Genomic DNA, 15,063 nt, shown 5'->3' on the forward strand with positions numbered 1-15,063 from the left:
GGCAGACTCCGCCTATGCACCCACTTTTACCCCTCCGCTCGTCCCCGGCTCTCACCCCGTGGCGAGCAACCCCTCCGCCTGCCGAGCACGCGCCACTCCGCGAATCGGACCGGCCATCCCCTCCTCCTCCTCCTCCTCCCCGTCGCCCCCACCCCTTGTTCGCCCCCGTTCGTTGTTTCTTCCCTCTTCTTCCTCCACCCCCCGTGGAAGAGTTCATCCACGGGAGCAATCTTGGCCGGCCAGTCAGCGCCAAAAAGTGCACAGCTTCAGGACGACACGGCATCCCGCGTTTCCACGTTCCATATACATATACATATATGTATATGTACATGTATATATACACACGTTTCTACACGTTTCCATACACGGCAACGCAGCCCGCATCTTTTTTTTCTTCTCTCCTCCTCCTCCCTCCCTCCCCCACCTCCCCCAGTTTCGAATTGTGAATTTTCGAATGCCCCCCGTGACGGTGACGGTGACGGCGACGGTGACGGACGGACGGGCTCCTCTTCCGTCGCGGGACCGAATTTTCCTTCTTCTCCTCCTCTTTGCTCGCGGCGCGCTGTGACGGAATTCGTTCGATGTGCGCCGGTTGCTGCCCGCTCCGTACGAAGATTAAATTCGCACCGTGCATTTGGAGTACGATCACGGCTATCGAATATCGGTTTCTTTTTGAAGTGAAGTGCCAGGGATCGGTCGGACGAATCCGGGATCCGTTCGACCGTCGCCATGCTCCAGACATAGAGGACGAGAACGCAGAGCGGTGCAATCGTAGATGCGATCGTGTTGTGCAGCGTCCCGATCGTTGTGCATCATGCGAAGGGATCCGCGATCCTTTCCACGAGCGAGCGTAGACAAATCCGGTGGATCCGCTCCGACGAGGATCAGTGGTGGCAGTAGCTCGTAGATAGAGAAAGGGAGTGTTGGTCGAGCTCGAGTTCAGATACTATACGCGCACACACACACACATATATATATATAAAATCGGGTGGATTCCGATCGGGTGGATTTCTGGTGTGAAAGTGAAAGTGGAAAGGAAGAGGACAATCTTGGGGAGAGAGAGAGAGAGAGAAAGAGAGAAAGAGAAAGAGAGAGAATTGCAGACAGAAGAGGGGGGAGGCATCGAGATAATTCTCGCGCACACAGATGCGAACCGCGGACACTGATGTGAAGCAGAGTCGTTCCGTTTGAGGGTGCCGGTTCTCGACTGGTTTGGGTCTAAGCTAGGCAGCTTAGACTTGGCTGGCAGCAGGATGATGTACTCACCGGACAAGATGATGGGGAGCAAGGGGCTCCACGGGGCACCGATCACGGCCCCTGGCTGTTTCCCTTCGGGAAGGTACTCGCCGCCTCCTTATCGCGCCGCACCGGACCCCATGCCGCCACCGCCGCGACGCTGCATGCCCAATCCCACGGTGAGTAATCGTTCACCGTTTTACGTTCATCCCGTCGTCTTTTGTTTTGTCGCCGTCACGCTTATTTTCTTCGAGCTGGGGAGGGGAAGGGATCGATGTCCACGATGAAAGACCTCTTAGATTTAAGGCTTCCTCAGGAGTCGAATTCCTTTCGTACGATATAAGGCACTCGCGATATCTCGTTATCGTCTCGTTGAACGATGTAAATAAAGGATTATTTATGCTCGTTTGTATCGGATCGATAATCGGTTGTCGCTTTTGATAATTGTTGCTTGATTCGAAACACGCGAATTAAACCTTCACACCCGGCAAATCGGATTATTATTTCATCGGGATTGAGAAGGAATCGAGGCTCGAGGTGGTAGCATAAATCGGGATATCGCGATTAAAGAATCCGCAAAAGGGCGATACATTATACATGAAGGTTGAAAGAAACAACGGTCTTGTTACGGTTCGGAATGTAGGAGAGCGATAAAAAGAGGCATTGAAAGTTCGTATCATCCATTTTCATTCGCCTCGACTTTCCCCTGTCACATGTATCACACATTCCGTGCATCCGTCGTTTATCTTGCCGACGCTTAACCGTCGTACCCTCCTGGCGAATATACTTGTACATTCCGATTTCAACCCTTCTGATCGATGGAATTTTCTTCCTCTTCTCTTTTTTTATTATTATTATTAATATCTTTATCGATCGAAAAATTGGCAACAAAATCTTTCGATCGCGATTAAAGGAAATCGGGTATTAAATATCTCCTCATAAACCTTGTAATTTATTAACAAGCATTGTATACTGTTGAATTATAACGAACAATTATCACTATATTTAATAAGGCATAAATTATTCATTTATATAACATTCGATATTGCCTCGCAAACTTGATTTCACACACAACACCGACACTATCTATCTTCCCCGAAAATATCTATCTTTCAAATTGCAATAAATATTTGATCAATTTTTTCCCCGCCTCTCGACCAATATAACTTCGACGTAACAAAATATAAATTAGTCAAATTAGTCCAATATTATACATCCGATCTAATTTTAATCTCCGCTTGACGTTACACCAAGGATCGTCTCCAACCTTCAAATTCGCATCGAAATGAACGGATTCTCAAGGATTCTCTACAATCAAACAAATCTTCTCCAGCCTTCTCCACGTATCGCCAATCGATCCGAACGGAAACAATCGCAAACTCCGTTTCCCCGTGCTTATTCCTCTTCCTCTTTTTCCCCCCTTCCTCTTCTGACAGCTCTCGTCGAACCATCCGCACACGGATGAGCATCCCTCTCCGCGGGGGGGTGGTTCCAGCGGAAAGAGCACGCCTCGAGCCCCGAACCCGCGATCTCTCCGGCGTGTCGCGGACTCCATGGTCTTTAGTTTATTCATGTGACGTAATAGGATAAAAAGCGTCGCTGCGAGCCGAGTGGCTGGATGAGATTACAGCCGTACTGTTACCGGCCAGGTAACGCCAGGGATCCGATGTAATCGTTTCTTCCTCGCCGATTTCTCTCTCCCTTTTTCTCTTCCTCCGCGCTACACCTCCAATTCTCGGATCCAAGCGGACCCACTCTACGTCACGACTATCGTGGAAATATTTAACGAGTAGTTACAAGAAGGGAGGGAGGGGGACAAGTTTCTTCTCTCGACGCGTGGCTCGAGAGAGGCCGCGTTTATGCAAAGTTTGAAGCGGAACGGGGGTTTTAGGACGCGTTTTCAAGGGCAAGTCGAAGGTTGATTCGATCGATGCGATGTTTTCCTTTTTTTCTTTCGGCTGTCGATTGAAAAGGGGGGATTAATTTGGACGAAGCGAAGCCGTTTATTAGCTCGTTTCCTCTTTCTTTCCTTTAAGTTCCCAAAGATCGTGGGCAAACGGGGCTAATTCCAGTGTTAATTGTTCGTAAACATAGAGCGTGTTCGCGGTGTTTAATTATCTATGATAATTAATACAGCTTTCATTACGCATTCATCGTACCACTGGTAATTATTCACGTTTCGATGACCATCGTTTCGCGCGTTTTCCGCTGCGTATCTTCTTGGCTTGACTGGAATATTGATGAGGACGGTTTAATAATTAGAGAACCCCCTTCTAGATCACCGGCTTCTCCAATTCCCAATGTGTTTCCAACGAGCGCTCACGCGATACTCGTTACTTTTTAACGAGGTACTGATAATTTTGCGCGACGAAGGAAAAAAGAAATTTATCTTTAATTTATTCCCGTATCGATGTATCGATGTACGGAGTCCAGAAAAAATCGAACAGATTTTTAATCTCTCTCTCTCTCTCGTCGAATTTAATATCGATTAAGAGAAAGAAAATCCCTCGAAAGTAGGAGAGTACGATTGGAAAAGATAGAGAAGGAATAACCGTAACGACCGTTGAGGGACTCGACGATTATCGATTGGTCGGTGCTACATTCACCGCGCGTCATCAGCCATTAACCATTGAAAGTAAACCATTGAAAACGCTCTCTTTTCCGATAGCCAAGACCGCAAAACAACGTCAACGGAAATCGGGAGAATTTCATTCCGCACACGGCGGCTGGTGCACGCGCACCATTAAGAATTGAATGACAATTACGTTCAGGGATCATGAGATGTGATGTGATCGATGTATTCTCCGCGATAAAACGTTAATTAGCGTGGGAATGGGGCGAGTGATGAAGTTGCTTGTCTGTTGGTGCTGTTGCGCGGGGAGCGGCGATTAAGAAGATAATTGTTAATAATTGTTAAATATTGGGGACGATGCGAAGAAGGATCTCGAGGATGAAGTTGTCACGCTAGGAATTACTTTAACCGGTTATTTTTATCTGAACGCAACGCAGGTTTATCTATCAGCCGTTTGTGGCATCAGTCCTCCCAGAACTCTTTTAAAAACTCTTTTTCTACGCGAATAGCCAAAGGAAGTTGACTGCGGCGTGATTTGTGCTTTAAAGCTGCGAATATTACGACCAATCAGTTTAAGAGATTTAAAGAACGGTTCATTGTTCGTTCTTCGCATTCTTCGAGCGTTGCTCGAAATTGTTATATTTGATATATTACGGGAAATTATTCATAGAGCGCGTGATTTATTAATTTTCAATCGGTCTTAATAATACAGGTGTCAACAATCGAGAAAACGCTCGATAAAATGCTGAAAGTTTGATTAATTCTACATATTGTTTCAAATAACGATTGTTAAATTATATTATTATACGTCGCATTGTTTTGTCGTTGTTACGTTTCCCCGCAGTATTTCGATATATGCATTTTATTCGTCGTATTACGGTAAAATCGTAATCAAATTATCGAAGATTTTAATTAATGTTACAAACCAAATATTCCTCCCCTCCTCTCTCTCTCTCTCTCGAGTCACTCTTTGTATTTTTGTATTGCAAAAACATTCAATGGCGTGGTTAATTATTCGAGAAATTATTCGTATAAATTTCTTGATTAAAAAGTTTAAATAATTTCAGAGAGAGAGATATTGGGTCGGAGGAAAATCACGATACGACACCGGCGATTAAAGATACAAATACAAATTGAATGCATACGGGGTAAAAATTGAAGCAACAACTCGAGAGCGAGTCGCGACCTCGATAACGGTTAAAATTTTCTTTGCCCCGTTACATGATTGAAGTGTTCGTTACGATGTTCCCCAGGAAAGATCGTGGATGCTATTGTAAGCGACGATGATGAGCAAATCAAACCGCGTAGAACCAACTTCGTCAATGGTCGGAGTTTGAACAAGCGCTCCTCTTGTGTAATAACGAGCTTTTCTACGGAACGATACCATTCTACTCCGGATGGAACCACGTAACCTGTGGCCTGATTTCTCAGAATTTTCCGCGGAATTCAATATTTGACCAACTCGTACATTTCTACCCTGGCGCGGAGAACGGAGAATCTTTGCAACACGAGTACACGGTGTGACGTCAACTTGTACCCTACGCTTCCTTCCGTCTCTCGACTTGTGCAAGCGAGCTGTATGCACACGTACGTCACAGACGTTTGTAAAATCTACCGGCTGTGCAACCTTCTTCAAAAATTTCCTATTTATCCAATACGGAGCTTCAATTTTCAGTGGCAGTTTTCTCCTCGACATGGATATCGTCATCGAACGGGGCCTCGAGCGGCTGACGAGTAATCGACATCTTCCACTTTTTAGCAAAGTATTCGCCGCGTTGATCGTCGTTGCGTGTACGACCGCGCTGCAAATTGCATCGGATAAAACTGCGGGGATGCGAAGAGTGTTCGCGCGTTGATCACGTCATTTATGTTTGCAAAATTATCGTAATAACTGGAATTAAGGAGAAAAGGAGAGAAACGAAAAGACAAACGAAAGGAGAAACCAGTTAATCGCGAAATCTTCGTTCAAACAACGAAGCCAAACCCAATTACTCCCGCGAACAATATTTCCACATGTCCTCGGGACTCGTATCAGACAGACACGTAACGCTCTGATCACTCGATAAAGATCAACCTGTACATCGCCGGCCGTTATTTCCGTCCCCTCTACTCCTGAATCGAGGAAATTCACGGTCGATAGGGAAAGGAGAGAGAGAAAAAGAAAATTAGAAAAGATAGTGTACTCGAGGATGGTGTATAAACACAGGGAAATCTGAAAAGTGGCATATGCGTCAAGTGGATGGCATGGTGGTTTAGCGGTGGCGGTGGTAAGGCGATAATTAACGTCATGTCTGTTTGACAGACCGGCCTCGAGTTACGGGGGGGAGGGTTGGGCTGTACGGAAGGGATGGACGCGTATACGCGCGTTCGTATGGGGTTGCAGCCCATGAGATCGCATAATCGATATCTTGCTTACACCTGTGCCACTCACAAGTGCGCACCTGTGCACCACACTCGGCCGAGGTGAACGCGTTTGAAAAAGGTCATCCGTGGATGCTTATCGTCCGCTGTATTTGTGTACCTACCCCTTTTACGGGCTACTGTGAGAATTGATGATTCTACTTTCGACCGACCAACGTATTCTTCTTTCTTCTTCTTTTTCCTTCCACTCTCTTTACGTGCGACTCTGCGTCGATTTCCTGTTTCCGCTATTCGAAATCATACACGGAACTTTTACTTTCGGAACGAGGCTTCTCGGTATTCTTTCGGATTTTCGGTCAACCATGTAGATGGAACATATATGGAAATTATAAATATTGCGAAATAGAGGAACTAATCGTATAAAGGAATTGAAATTTTCGAAGCAGAATTTTTCCATATTTTCGCTTAAATATAATTTGTCCTTTTTTTTAAATGTGAAAGTGTACTATTGACGTAATCACATAAGGAAATTGAAATTTTCGAAACAGAATTTTTCGATATTTTCGGTCAACGCGTTAAATATACGAATTTGTCTTTTTTTTAAATGTGAAAACGTACTACTGGTGTAGATAGATAGGTTAATCACATAGGAAAATCGAAATTTTACTTTCGGATCAAGACTTTTCGATATTCTTTTGGATTTTCGCACAATATGCGTTTCAGTAAATATGCGAACAGAATTTATTTTTTTTTTAAATGTGAAATTTATATTATGACATATGAATAGGGAAATTGAAGTTTTGTTTTCGAAATAGGATTTTTCGATATTCTTTTGGATTTTCGGTCAACGCATTAAATACGAAATATTCGAATTTGTCTTTTTTTTAAATGTGAAAATATACAAAATATGCAAAAATATTGTAATACGGAGGAGCTAATCACATAAGAACATTGAATTTTTATTTTCGGATCAAGACCTTTCGATATTCTTTTAGATTCAACGCGTTTTAGTAAATATACGAGGAGAATTTGTTTTCTCTTTTTTTTAAATGTGAAATTCGTATTGCGATATACGAATAGAGGAAGTAATCATATTTTATTTTCGGATTTTTATCTAAGACACTTCGATATTCTTCCGAATTTTCGGTCAACGCCGAAATTTTTAGTAAATATGGAAAATCTTTCTTTTCTTTAAATACGGAAACCGGTGTAGATGGAATATACACGCGAATAGAGGAAGTAATCGTAAGCGTTGATTGATTCATACGCATTTCGTTATTCCGTGATGATAGAAAATTAGGTTTCGTAAATGGAATTTTCAATGTGACCCCGTTTAACAAACTTCGAAATCTCCCACGTGTTTTGTTCCAGAATCGAATAGAATTTTCTTCTATCCGTCCATCAATGTGCATCACTTTTACGAATTATCTCAATATTAATCTCAAAATCCTATTTAAAAAAACCACCTCATTTTTCCTTCTTCCTTTTTCCTTCTTCTTCTCCACTTCTCCACTCCACGGATAAATTCCCCGAAACGTGACCAGCCATCACCAAACAAACGGTATTAAGAGACACGAGGCGATATTTATGGGCCGCGAAGAATTGGAAGGAGAAAGAGAATAATATAATATATCGCACGTCCCCTTCCCCCACGGAGCAAGTATCGACGAGGTAAACGGGGTTGTACAGCAACCGTTGCTCCCTTTCGATGGTGAAAGTATAGAGTGCATCGTCTCGACGAACCGTCGTCGTCGTCGTCGTCGTCGTCGTCGTTTCTCTCACCTACCCCGTCCCGTGTATGTGTGTACGTGCACGCACACACCCCGCAGCCATAGAACGGCCGCGGACGATCCCACACACGGGGCACTGGGGACACATAACGCTCCCCACTTACATCCAATCACTCCTGATTTATATTTACTACTCGCTTGCCCCCTTATTTATCGTGTTTCGTGGAGAGAGACGCGAGAGTAGAACAGGAGAAACGTTAATTTGCTCAAATTGAAAATTATGGAGCGCGACCATGGAGTGGAGGAGAGGGAGAGACTTCGCGGGAGGGGATTTCCCCTCTACCCGAGATCGTCTTAATTACCCGCTTTTTATTTCGATCACTCGTTCGGAATTGGGCGGAGGAATTTAATGACACGAGACGCGAAAGAGAGGAAAGTTGACGATTGGGAAGAAGAGGAAAGCGGACACGGAGATAAGGATTAGGATAAGAAACAAATGGTGGCGGGTAGAAGTGGTAGGCCACTTGAAATGCTACTTGATAATGGCAGGTGCAAAGGGGGAGAGAGGGGTTAGTCACGCACATATGTTTCCAACGATACTTGGCTAATGGGAACTTTATACCGACACACACGTACAATGGGACGGCACGATTGAATTTAGACACGCAATACGCGTCTCCATAACCGCTTCTCCTCGTTATATTATACCGATATTCGTCGTATACGTCGAACGATAATCGCGACAAATTTTTTTCCATCCTATCTCGACGATTATAAAAGCATCGAAAAGGGAAAGAGGAAAGGAAATTTAACAGCGACCTCAACCAAACTATAAGCTTATTATAAATCTGATAATAACTCGTGATCGAAAGCACGAGGGTTGTTCTCCCTTCGGGGGAGGGGGTTTTGTACGCACATTCCCTGTTCGTGAACGGCTGAGGTAGCTGAGGACCGGGAGAACGGGAAGGGCGAACATTACTTCCGCTCGGTCCTCCGCGGTTTAACGCTCTTATTATTATTTTTATTAGGGAACCGCGGCGTATAATGGTATCAGCCCTTCGGGGGGCGGATACGCAGGAAATAAACCTAAGTGTATAATTACAATAATACTTACCGAGATCCCTCCGTGGGTTTCTCTCCCCTTCCTCGATCCCTTTCCTTCCTCCACCTCGCTCTCGGCCACCCCCCACCATCTCTATGACTAATCGCGCGTCTTTTCTCCTTCCCCTCTTCTTCCGCTCACCCCTTCCTCCTTTTTACACAACCTACGCCCGACCAATTCTTCTCGTTTCGCTGCGGTTTATTGCTCTTCCAACCGTGCGTTGGATGGACGTACATTCAGAGGTGTATACGATTAGGGCGAAGAGATAAATGTTACTACGTTGTACTCTTCTTTGATCGATTTTTGACAGGTGGTAACAGGTGATCGCAACGTGTTTCACTCTCTCTTTTCCGGAATTAAACACGATTTTTTGTTTAATTTAAGCAACTAACTATATATATGGAAGTAAAATTTTTTATTGACAAGCGATGCAAACAATTTTGTTTACAGCATTCCGATTAATTATTAGAATCCGTTGTATCATCGTTGCACATATGACACGTTATTACCATTGTTATATATAATTGTGTCGTGACGACGTTCAAGTTTCAATCAATCGACGTTCTTCTTTCGTTCCTCGATACCAAAGAAAATAGAAACGTTCTATTTTTCCCGATTCTCGTCGCGTTTCACATTCGATACACTCGTCAATTACTCGGACTCGCGATAGCCACTAGAGAGCGGCCTCTGTTGCGCCGTATATTTGACGAATAAAGGGCATCGTGCATGAATAATATCCTAAGAAAGCAAGACTGACAATAGATGATCGATACGAAGGTAACGAGAAAAGTTGATAAGATCTATGTCTTTAAAACGTGCTATACGCTCTTTTTTTCATTTACTAGGACTTACACTATATATATATATATTTACATCGATACTCGACGTAGAGTTAATAATAAAAACTAATGAGTCGCGTAAATAATTAACATCGATCGATACGTCAAATTATTGCAACGCATCGCAATCATCTTAACCGCGCAAAATTCGATCCACAAACAAACAAGGAACGACGGCGAAGTCAAACACACCCACGCTGCGTACACCCGACCGACAGGACTGGCCTTACCAGCCATCCATTGCGTAGGTATCACTCCGTGAAACACGGTTCCCTCGATTAAAACTCTCGCGTGAAAATATTTTTATCCCCCCTCCTTACACTCTGCCGGTGTAATCGTCCGTGTGATATCGGAACGTACGCGAGATCCACGGCCTATTACAAAACGCTGGTAAGCAATTCGCTGGTGTGTGTGTGTACAGAGCGAAGGTGTACGTGATCGAACTCTTAAAAGCAGGAATTGGCGAGGATGGGAACGGCTCTGCCCTAAACCGAACGCCATCCCATCCTCTACGTAGACACATACCGGTCACACGTGTGTCGGTTCAGAACGTATCCCTCTTCTCCCCATATATTTTATATCGTGCGAAGCATAACCACCAGTCCTGGATCAGACTGCTCTTCTTCTTCTTTTTCTTTTTGGTTTCACAATTTTTTCCCGCATCCTTCGCGATATCTGTCCCTCGTTTTACGTACACGCGTTCCTTTTTCGAGAGACGCGCAATCACGGGGTGGAAGGGGCCAACACCCCTCTTGTCGAAAATCAAGAGTCTATTATTACGACCATATGTTTATGCCACGATTGTATCTTGGCAAGGGAGAGGGGTCGATGGGGGGAGTACACCTGCTCGAAAGCTACGACACGAGGCTGAGAGGGTGTACGCGTGGGCAGAGCAAACAGCCGACAGTCGGATATGTGTCACTCTGCAAACAAAAAGCAACGTACGTAGTGGATCTTCTGGAATAATTATTTGTTGGGAAAGGGTTTTCTTTTTTTCCTTTTTTCCTTCGGGCCCAAAATCCAATCAAAAAATCGGTATAAAATTGAGAAATTGGAAATTTTCGAACGCAAGAAATTTAATTCGCTTGGCGTATTTATATTTGTTACGTTTTCTATATTTCACCCTGTATGTAGTTATTATACAGTTGTGCATTATGTATAATATTATTTCTTCATTAATAAATGCACGTGTGGGAAGTGCTTTAATAGTTTAATAGCTTGAATCCACATACTACTGGAATATTAAAGTTGAAACTTTGTACTTGGAATACAGTAAGAATAATAATTCCATTTTCATTATTAAATTTCCACTGATCAACTTGTGAAATTTAATATCTTCGAAAGTTATCTCTTTAAAAAAAAAAAAAAAGAAGAAGAAGACGAAGGAGGGGGGTGGAAGAAGGAGGGAGAGAGAGAGGAATAAAATATTCAATAGAATTGTAGTAACCACAAACTCGAGAACTTAATGGAATACATCCACATACTTTTTATGGAAGAAATTATATTTCTTTAAATTACAGGTTTGCCATTTACTCTATACTTCCGTGTACTCTATACTTATAGACGGAACAAAACGGCTTGGCCTTGCGTACACGATGATGAAAAGCGCTCGATTCTCAAAGATAAACGTCCCTTTCCAGGGACATTCCTCGCTCCTCATCCTCCCACAACCCTACTTCTTAGATAATATTAATCGTTCGACGCGATGTAAATTTCACATTCGTTAACAATTATCGCGCAATTATCCGAGCCTCGTTCACAATTTATATTTCCTCGATATTCTCCAGAGTCCTTGCTTACATTTCCCCCTAGCTCACCCTATCGCGTTTCCCTTTCGATTCATCTCGCGATTACGATTGCGTTTAACGATTACGCACCAACCAACGAGTATTCCAATTACATTCGATTACATATCATCAATTCTCCCCGGAGCTTGATAACTTAATTTAATCGAAAAAAAGAAAAGAGAGGAAAACAACATCCTCCTTCGATAATCGAGCGAAAAGAAAGAAATTCCACGCACTTTTTTCTCCATCCTCGCGACAGCGAGTATTTTGTAAAAATCAATCAGATCCCGATCCCACGAATCACGGTATCCTCGCCCAACTCTTAAAGGCAATTTATAGAAAGCCCGGTTATACGACGCTTCACATAAATGGAACTCTCTTCTCTCCCCCTTCGGGGAGAGGGAGATCGAGGAGGATCCCTTCAAGCCGGAAGGAGATCCTACGTCCGTTGAAATTAGCATCATCTCTTGTTAAAGCTATATCGACCGCGCGATGTCTTTCCACGCGGCGGAGATCCTCGGGGAGGAGCGGGCGAGCTGCCTCCCCTCCTCTCGTTCCACGGTCTTAATGAAATTATCGTCAGGCCGAGTTTCGAGGACAAATCGACGTTTCAATTTTCTTAATGCGCTCATCTCCCCCGGGTGGGATATCGGCCCTTCCCTCTATCCCGTGATCCCGTCGAGGAGGATGCGGCGATGCCTTGGTTCCAACCGATGAAGGTCCCGGCCGAGGGGCCGCAAACGCGGCCGAGTGCGATTCCTCGTGTCGCGAAAAAAAGTTTCTCCGTGGAGGAGGCGAGGGGAGGGCGGGGCGGGGGGAGAGGAGGTGGAGAGGGGGAGGGCACACGCGCGAGCCACAGTTGGCTGTCGCCGCCACGTGTCGTCGCGTGCCACGCGAGCCACGTGACCCCAGTCTGCCCGCTCTTCTTTCCGCCTCTCGTCTCTTCCTTAACTGCATTATTACGATTATTATGCCGAACGGAAATTGTAATTTACGTACGAACCACGTTTCCCAGCTTCAGCTCGGAGAATCGAACGGATCTCTCTTTGCGCTTCTTCGTGTTCTTCTTGTTTCTATCTAAGCGGGCGAGTAACAGGATTTTTCGTAACTTTCGTAGTTTGGATCCGGGCGGTTTGTAATTTGTTAAATAGGTTATGTTCTCCGAGATGCGCGAAAATGCAGTAGCGAAAGGGATAGGGGGAGAGGTGGGCGCGTCTTTGGAAACGGTATTACTCGATAAAGCGTCGAGCCGGTAACAGGCTCGTAGCCTGTAACGAGCGGAACGTCTGCAAAAGTGATGAACTATTGATGAGCAGGCCGGCGGCCAATTTGATTTTGCTTATTATTCGGTACGTGGCTAGCGCGTATAAACCGTGAAATATTCAAGCTTTCCATCGTTAGCATATATTTGACGTGTACACGACCGCGCTCGGTGTCACCCGCTTTAAGATCGGTCATTGGTTGACACACGATCGACCAAGAGCAGGGTTAAAAGCTAATTTTAAATATTTATTCGAGCTATGGAAATATAGGTAATAAGAAGGGGAATTAAAATTTTCCGGAAATTTTCATCGCGACGCGATTGAATTTTTCCATTATTATTATTTCGTTATTATTATTATTCCATTAATTCACCATTAATTCCTTCGTGAAGAAATTTCTCAAATTTATTAATCCTTCCCTCTTAAAGAATATATTTTAACCTGTCTCTCTTTCTCCACAATCCTCCCTTTCTTATTAATATTTCAAAAAATGAAAAATATATACGGGCGGTGAAAAAAAATCGGCAAACGTTATTATCGTTATTAAATCAACGAAACAAATAGAGTCGGGAAGCTTAAAAAGCTTTATTGGGAACAGTTTCATGTTTTTTCCGCGAAATGACATTATAGGGGGTTCGACAATAGAATCTTTAAATTCCGCGCGGGTGAATTTAAATCACCTTTTTTTCTCGTTCATTTCGCCAACAAAGATTCTTTTCAAAGTGGAAAGAACAATGCGCGAATGTTTGATACGCGTAAAGTTTAAAAACCGTGCTTTTACAAAAACCGGTCCCGAGCAGAACCTTTTTTTCTTTTTTTCCCTTTCTTTTTTCTCTTTTTTTTACAACGCGCGATACACGAAAAAATCCGATAATACGCGTATCTCCGTATAAGTTATTCAAAAAACGACACGGGTCAATGCGATTTTTCCGGTGAAATGAATGCGCCGCACAAGTTCTCCGGGCGATAGCTGAAAGTCGATAAAATGACTATCGAGTCGCGCTGACACATATGCATAAAAGTTTCCATCTCTTCGAATCTAGCTAGTCGCTTGAAAAACCGACTTACAAGATTTTTAGACTTTTAAGCGTCGATGCCTCGTCCGATCGTCGTGCAAATTTTCTTCTAGTTTCATCCCTTCCTCCTTCCCTCCTCTCCCAATTTATAAAGCTTCGAGAAAGGGACGAAAAAAAAAGGAAAGGAAAACTAAAATGGGATGGGATAAAATTAAAACGCGACGTGGCAATCAGAGCTCTCCAATTTATCTTAGCGACGAAGTCAAGACCGCGGCCGGAAGATTCTATTTTAATAATTGGCCCCGCGACGGCAGCCCCGGGAAAATAGTTTGGCGGCGTGGCAGGTGTGGCGGGCGTCGTCGAGGAAACGCGAGGACTGAAAATGGAAAACGGAGGTCGCGACATTCCGGCCAACTGAAATGACGTGTAACACGGGGGAGGAGGAAGAGGAAGTGGTGCCGGCCAACTTGAAAGGGATAAGGACGAGGCGAGACGAAGGGTGGTCGAGATAGGGGATGTTGATACCTTTTGACCGGATAGGAAGAAGGAAGAAAAAAAATGTATGCATGATTTAAGGAAAGGATAGTCGGGACGCGACGAAATATTTAATCGTTTGTTCTCCCCTAATTGGAGGAATTCCTTCCGCGAAAGAATTAAATATATATATATAAATTCACTATTCGAATTAAAGTCCACCACGTCTTAATGGATCAATTATCGTATATTTAAAAAAGCAATCGACTAGAACCGTAGATGGCAAGAAGTTTCATTTAATACCGTAGCATAGGAAACTGGAAAAGAGAAAGAACGCAGGAGGAGGGGGAGGAACAAGGAAAGGAAAAAAAGTGGAAAAAAAGAGGGCGAAGGAGGAGAGAGCGCGGAAGAGGGAGGGGAAAAGGTGGAACAAAAACTGAGGGAGTTAAATAAAGATGGGGGACGGGGAAGGGAGGGGGATGGTGGAGGAGAGAAAGAGAAAGAGGATGGAAAGCGCGCGCGGAGGCAAAGAGGAAGAGAGGAGGAGGAGGAGGGTGCGGTGAATAGCGAATCGAAGGAGGACAGAGACGGGGGAGAGAGAGGGCGAATTTAGTCGTGAGGGTGGTGGCGTAGATAGGGTTGCGCGGATAGGTGCGCGGGGCTTGAGAGGTAGGTAGAAGCGGA

At 44.2% G+C, this 15,063-nt stretch overlaps 1 protein-coding gene across 2 annotated transcripts in view; it reads left to right on the top strand.

Moving 5' to 3' along the window:
- The first annotated feature begins 242 nt into the window (after positions 1–242).
- Positions 243–15,063, top strand: part of LOC107999745 (inhibitory POU protein) — a 40,073-nt gene continuing 25,252 nt past the window's right edge. For both annotated transcript variants that reach the window (XM_062086219.1, XM_017059760.3), the window contains exon 1: positions 243–1,415. In XM_062086219.1, the coding sequence (XP_061942203.1) occupies positions 1,254–1,415 (162 nt within the window). In that variant the 5' untranslated portion in view covers positions 243–1,253. The remainder of the gene's footprint in view (positions 1,416–15,063) is intronic.

Source organism: Apis cerana, linkage group LG16 (genome assembly GCF_029169275.1).
Source record: "Apis cerana isolate GH-2021 linkage group LG16, AcerK_1.0, whole genome shotgun sequence".
In the NCBI taxonomy this organism is placed as follows: domain Eukaryota; kingdom Metazoa; phylum Arthropoda; class Insecta; order Hymenoptera; family Apidae; genus Apis; species Apis cerana.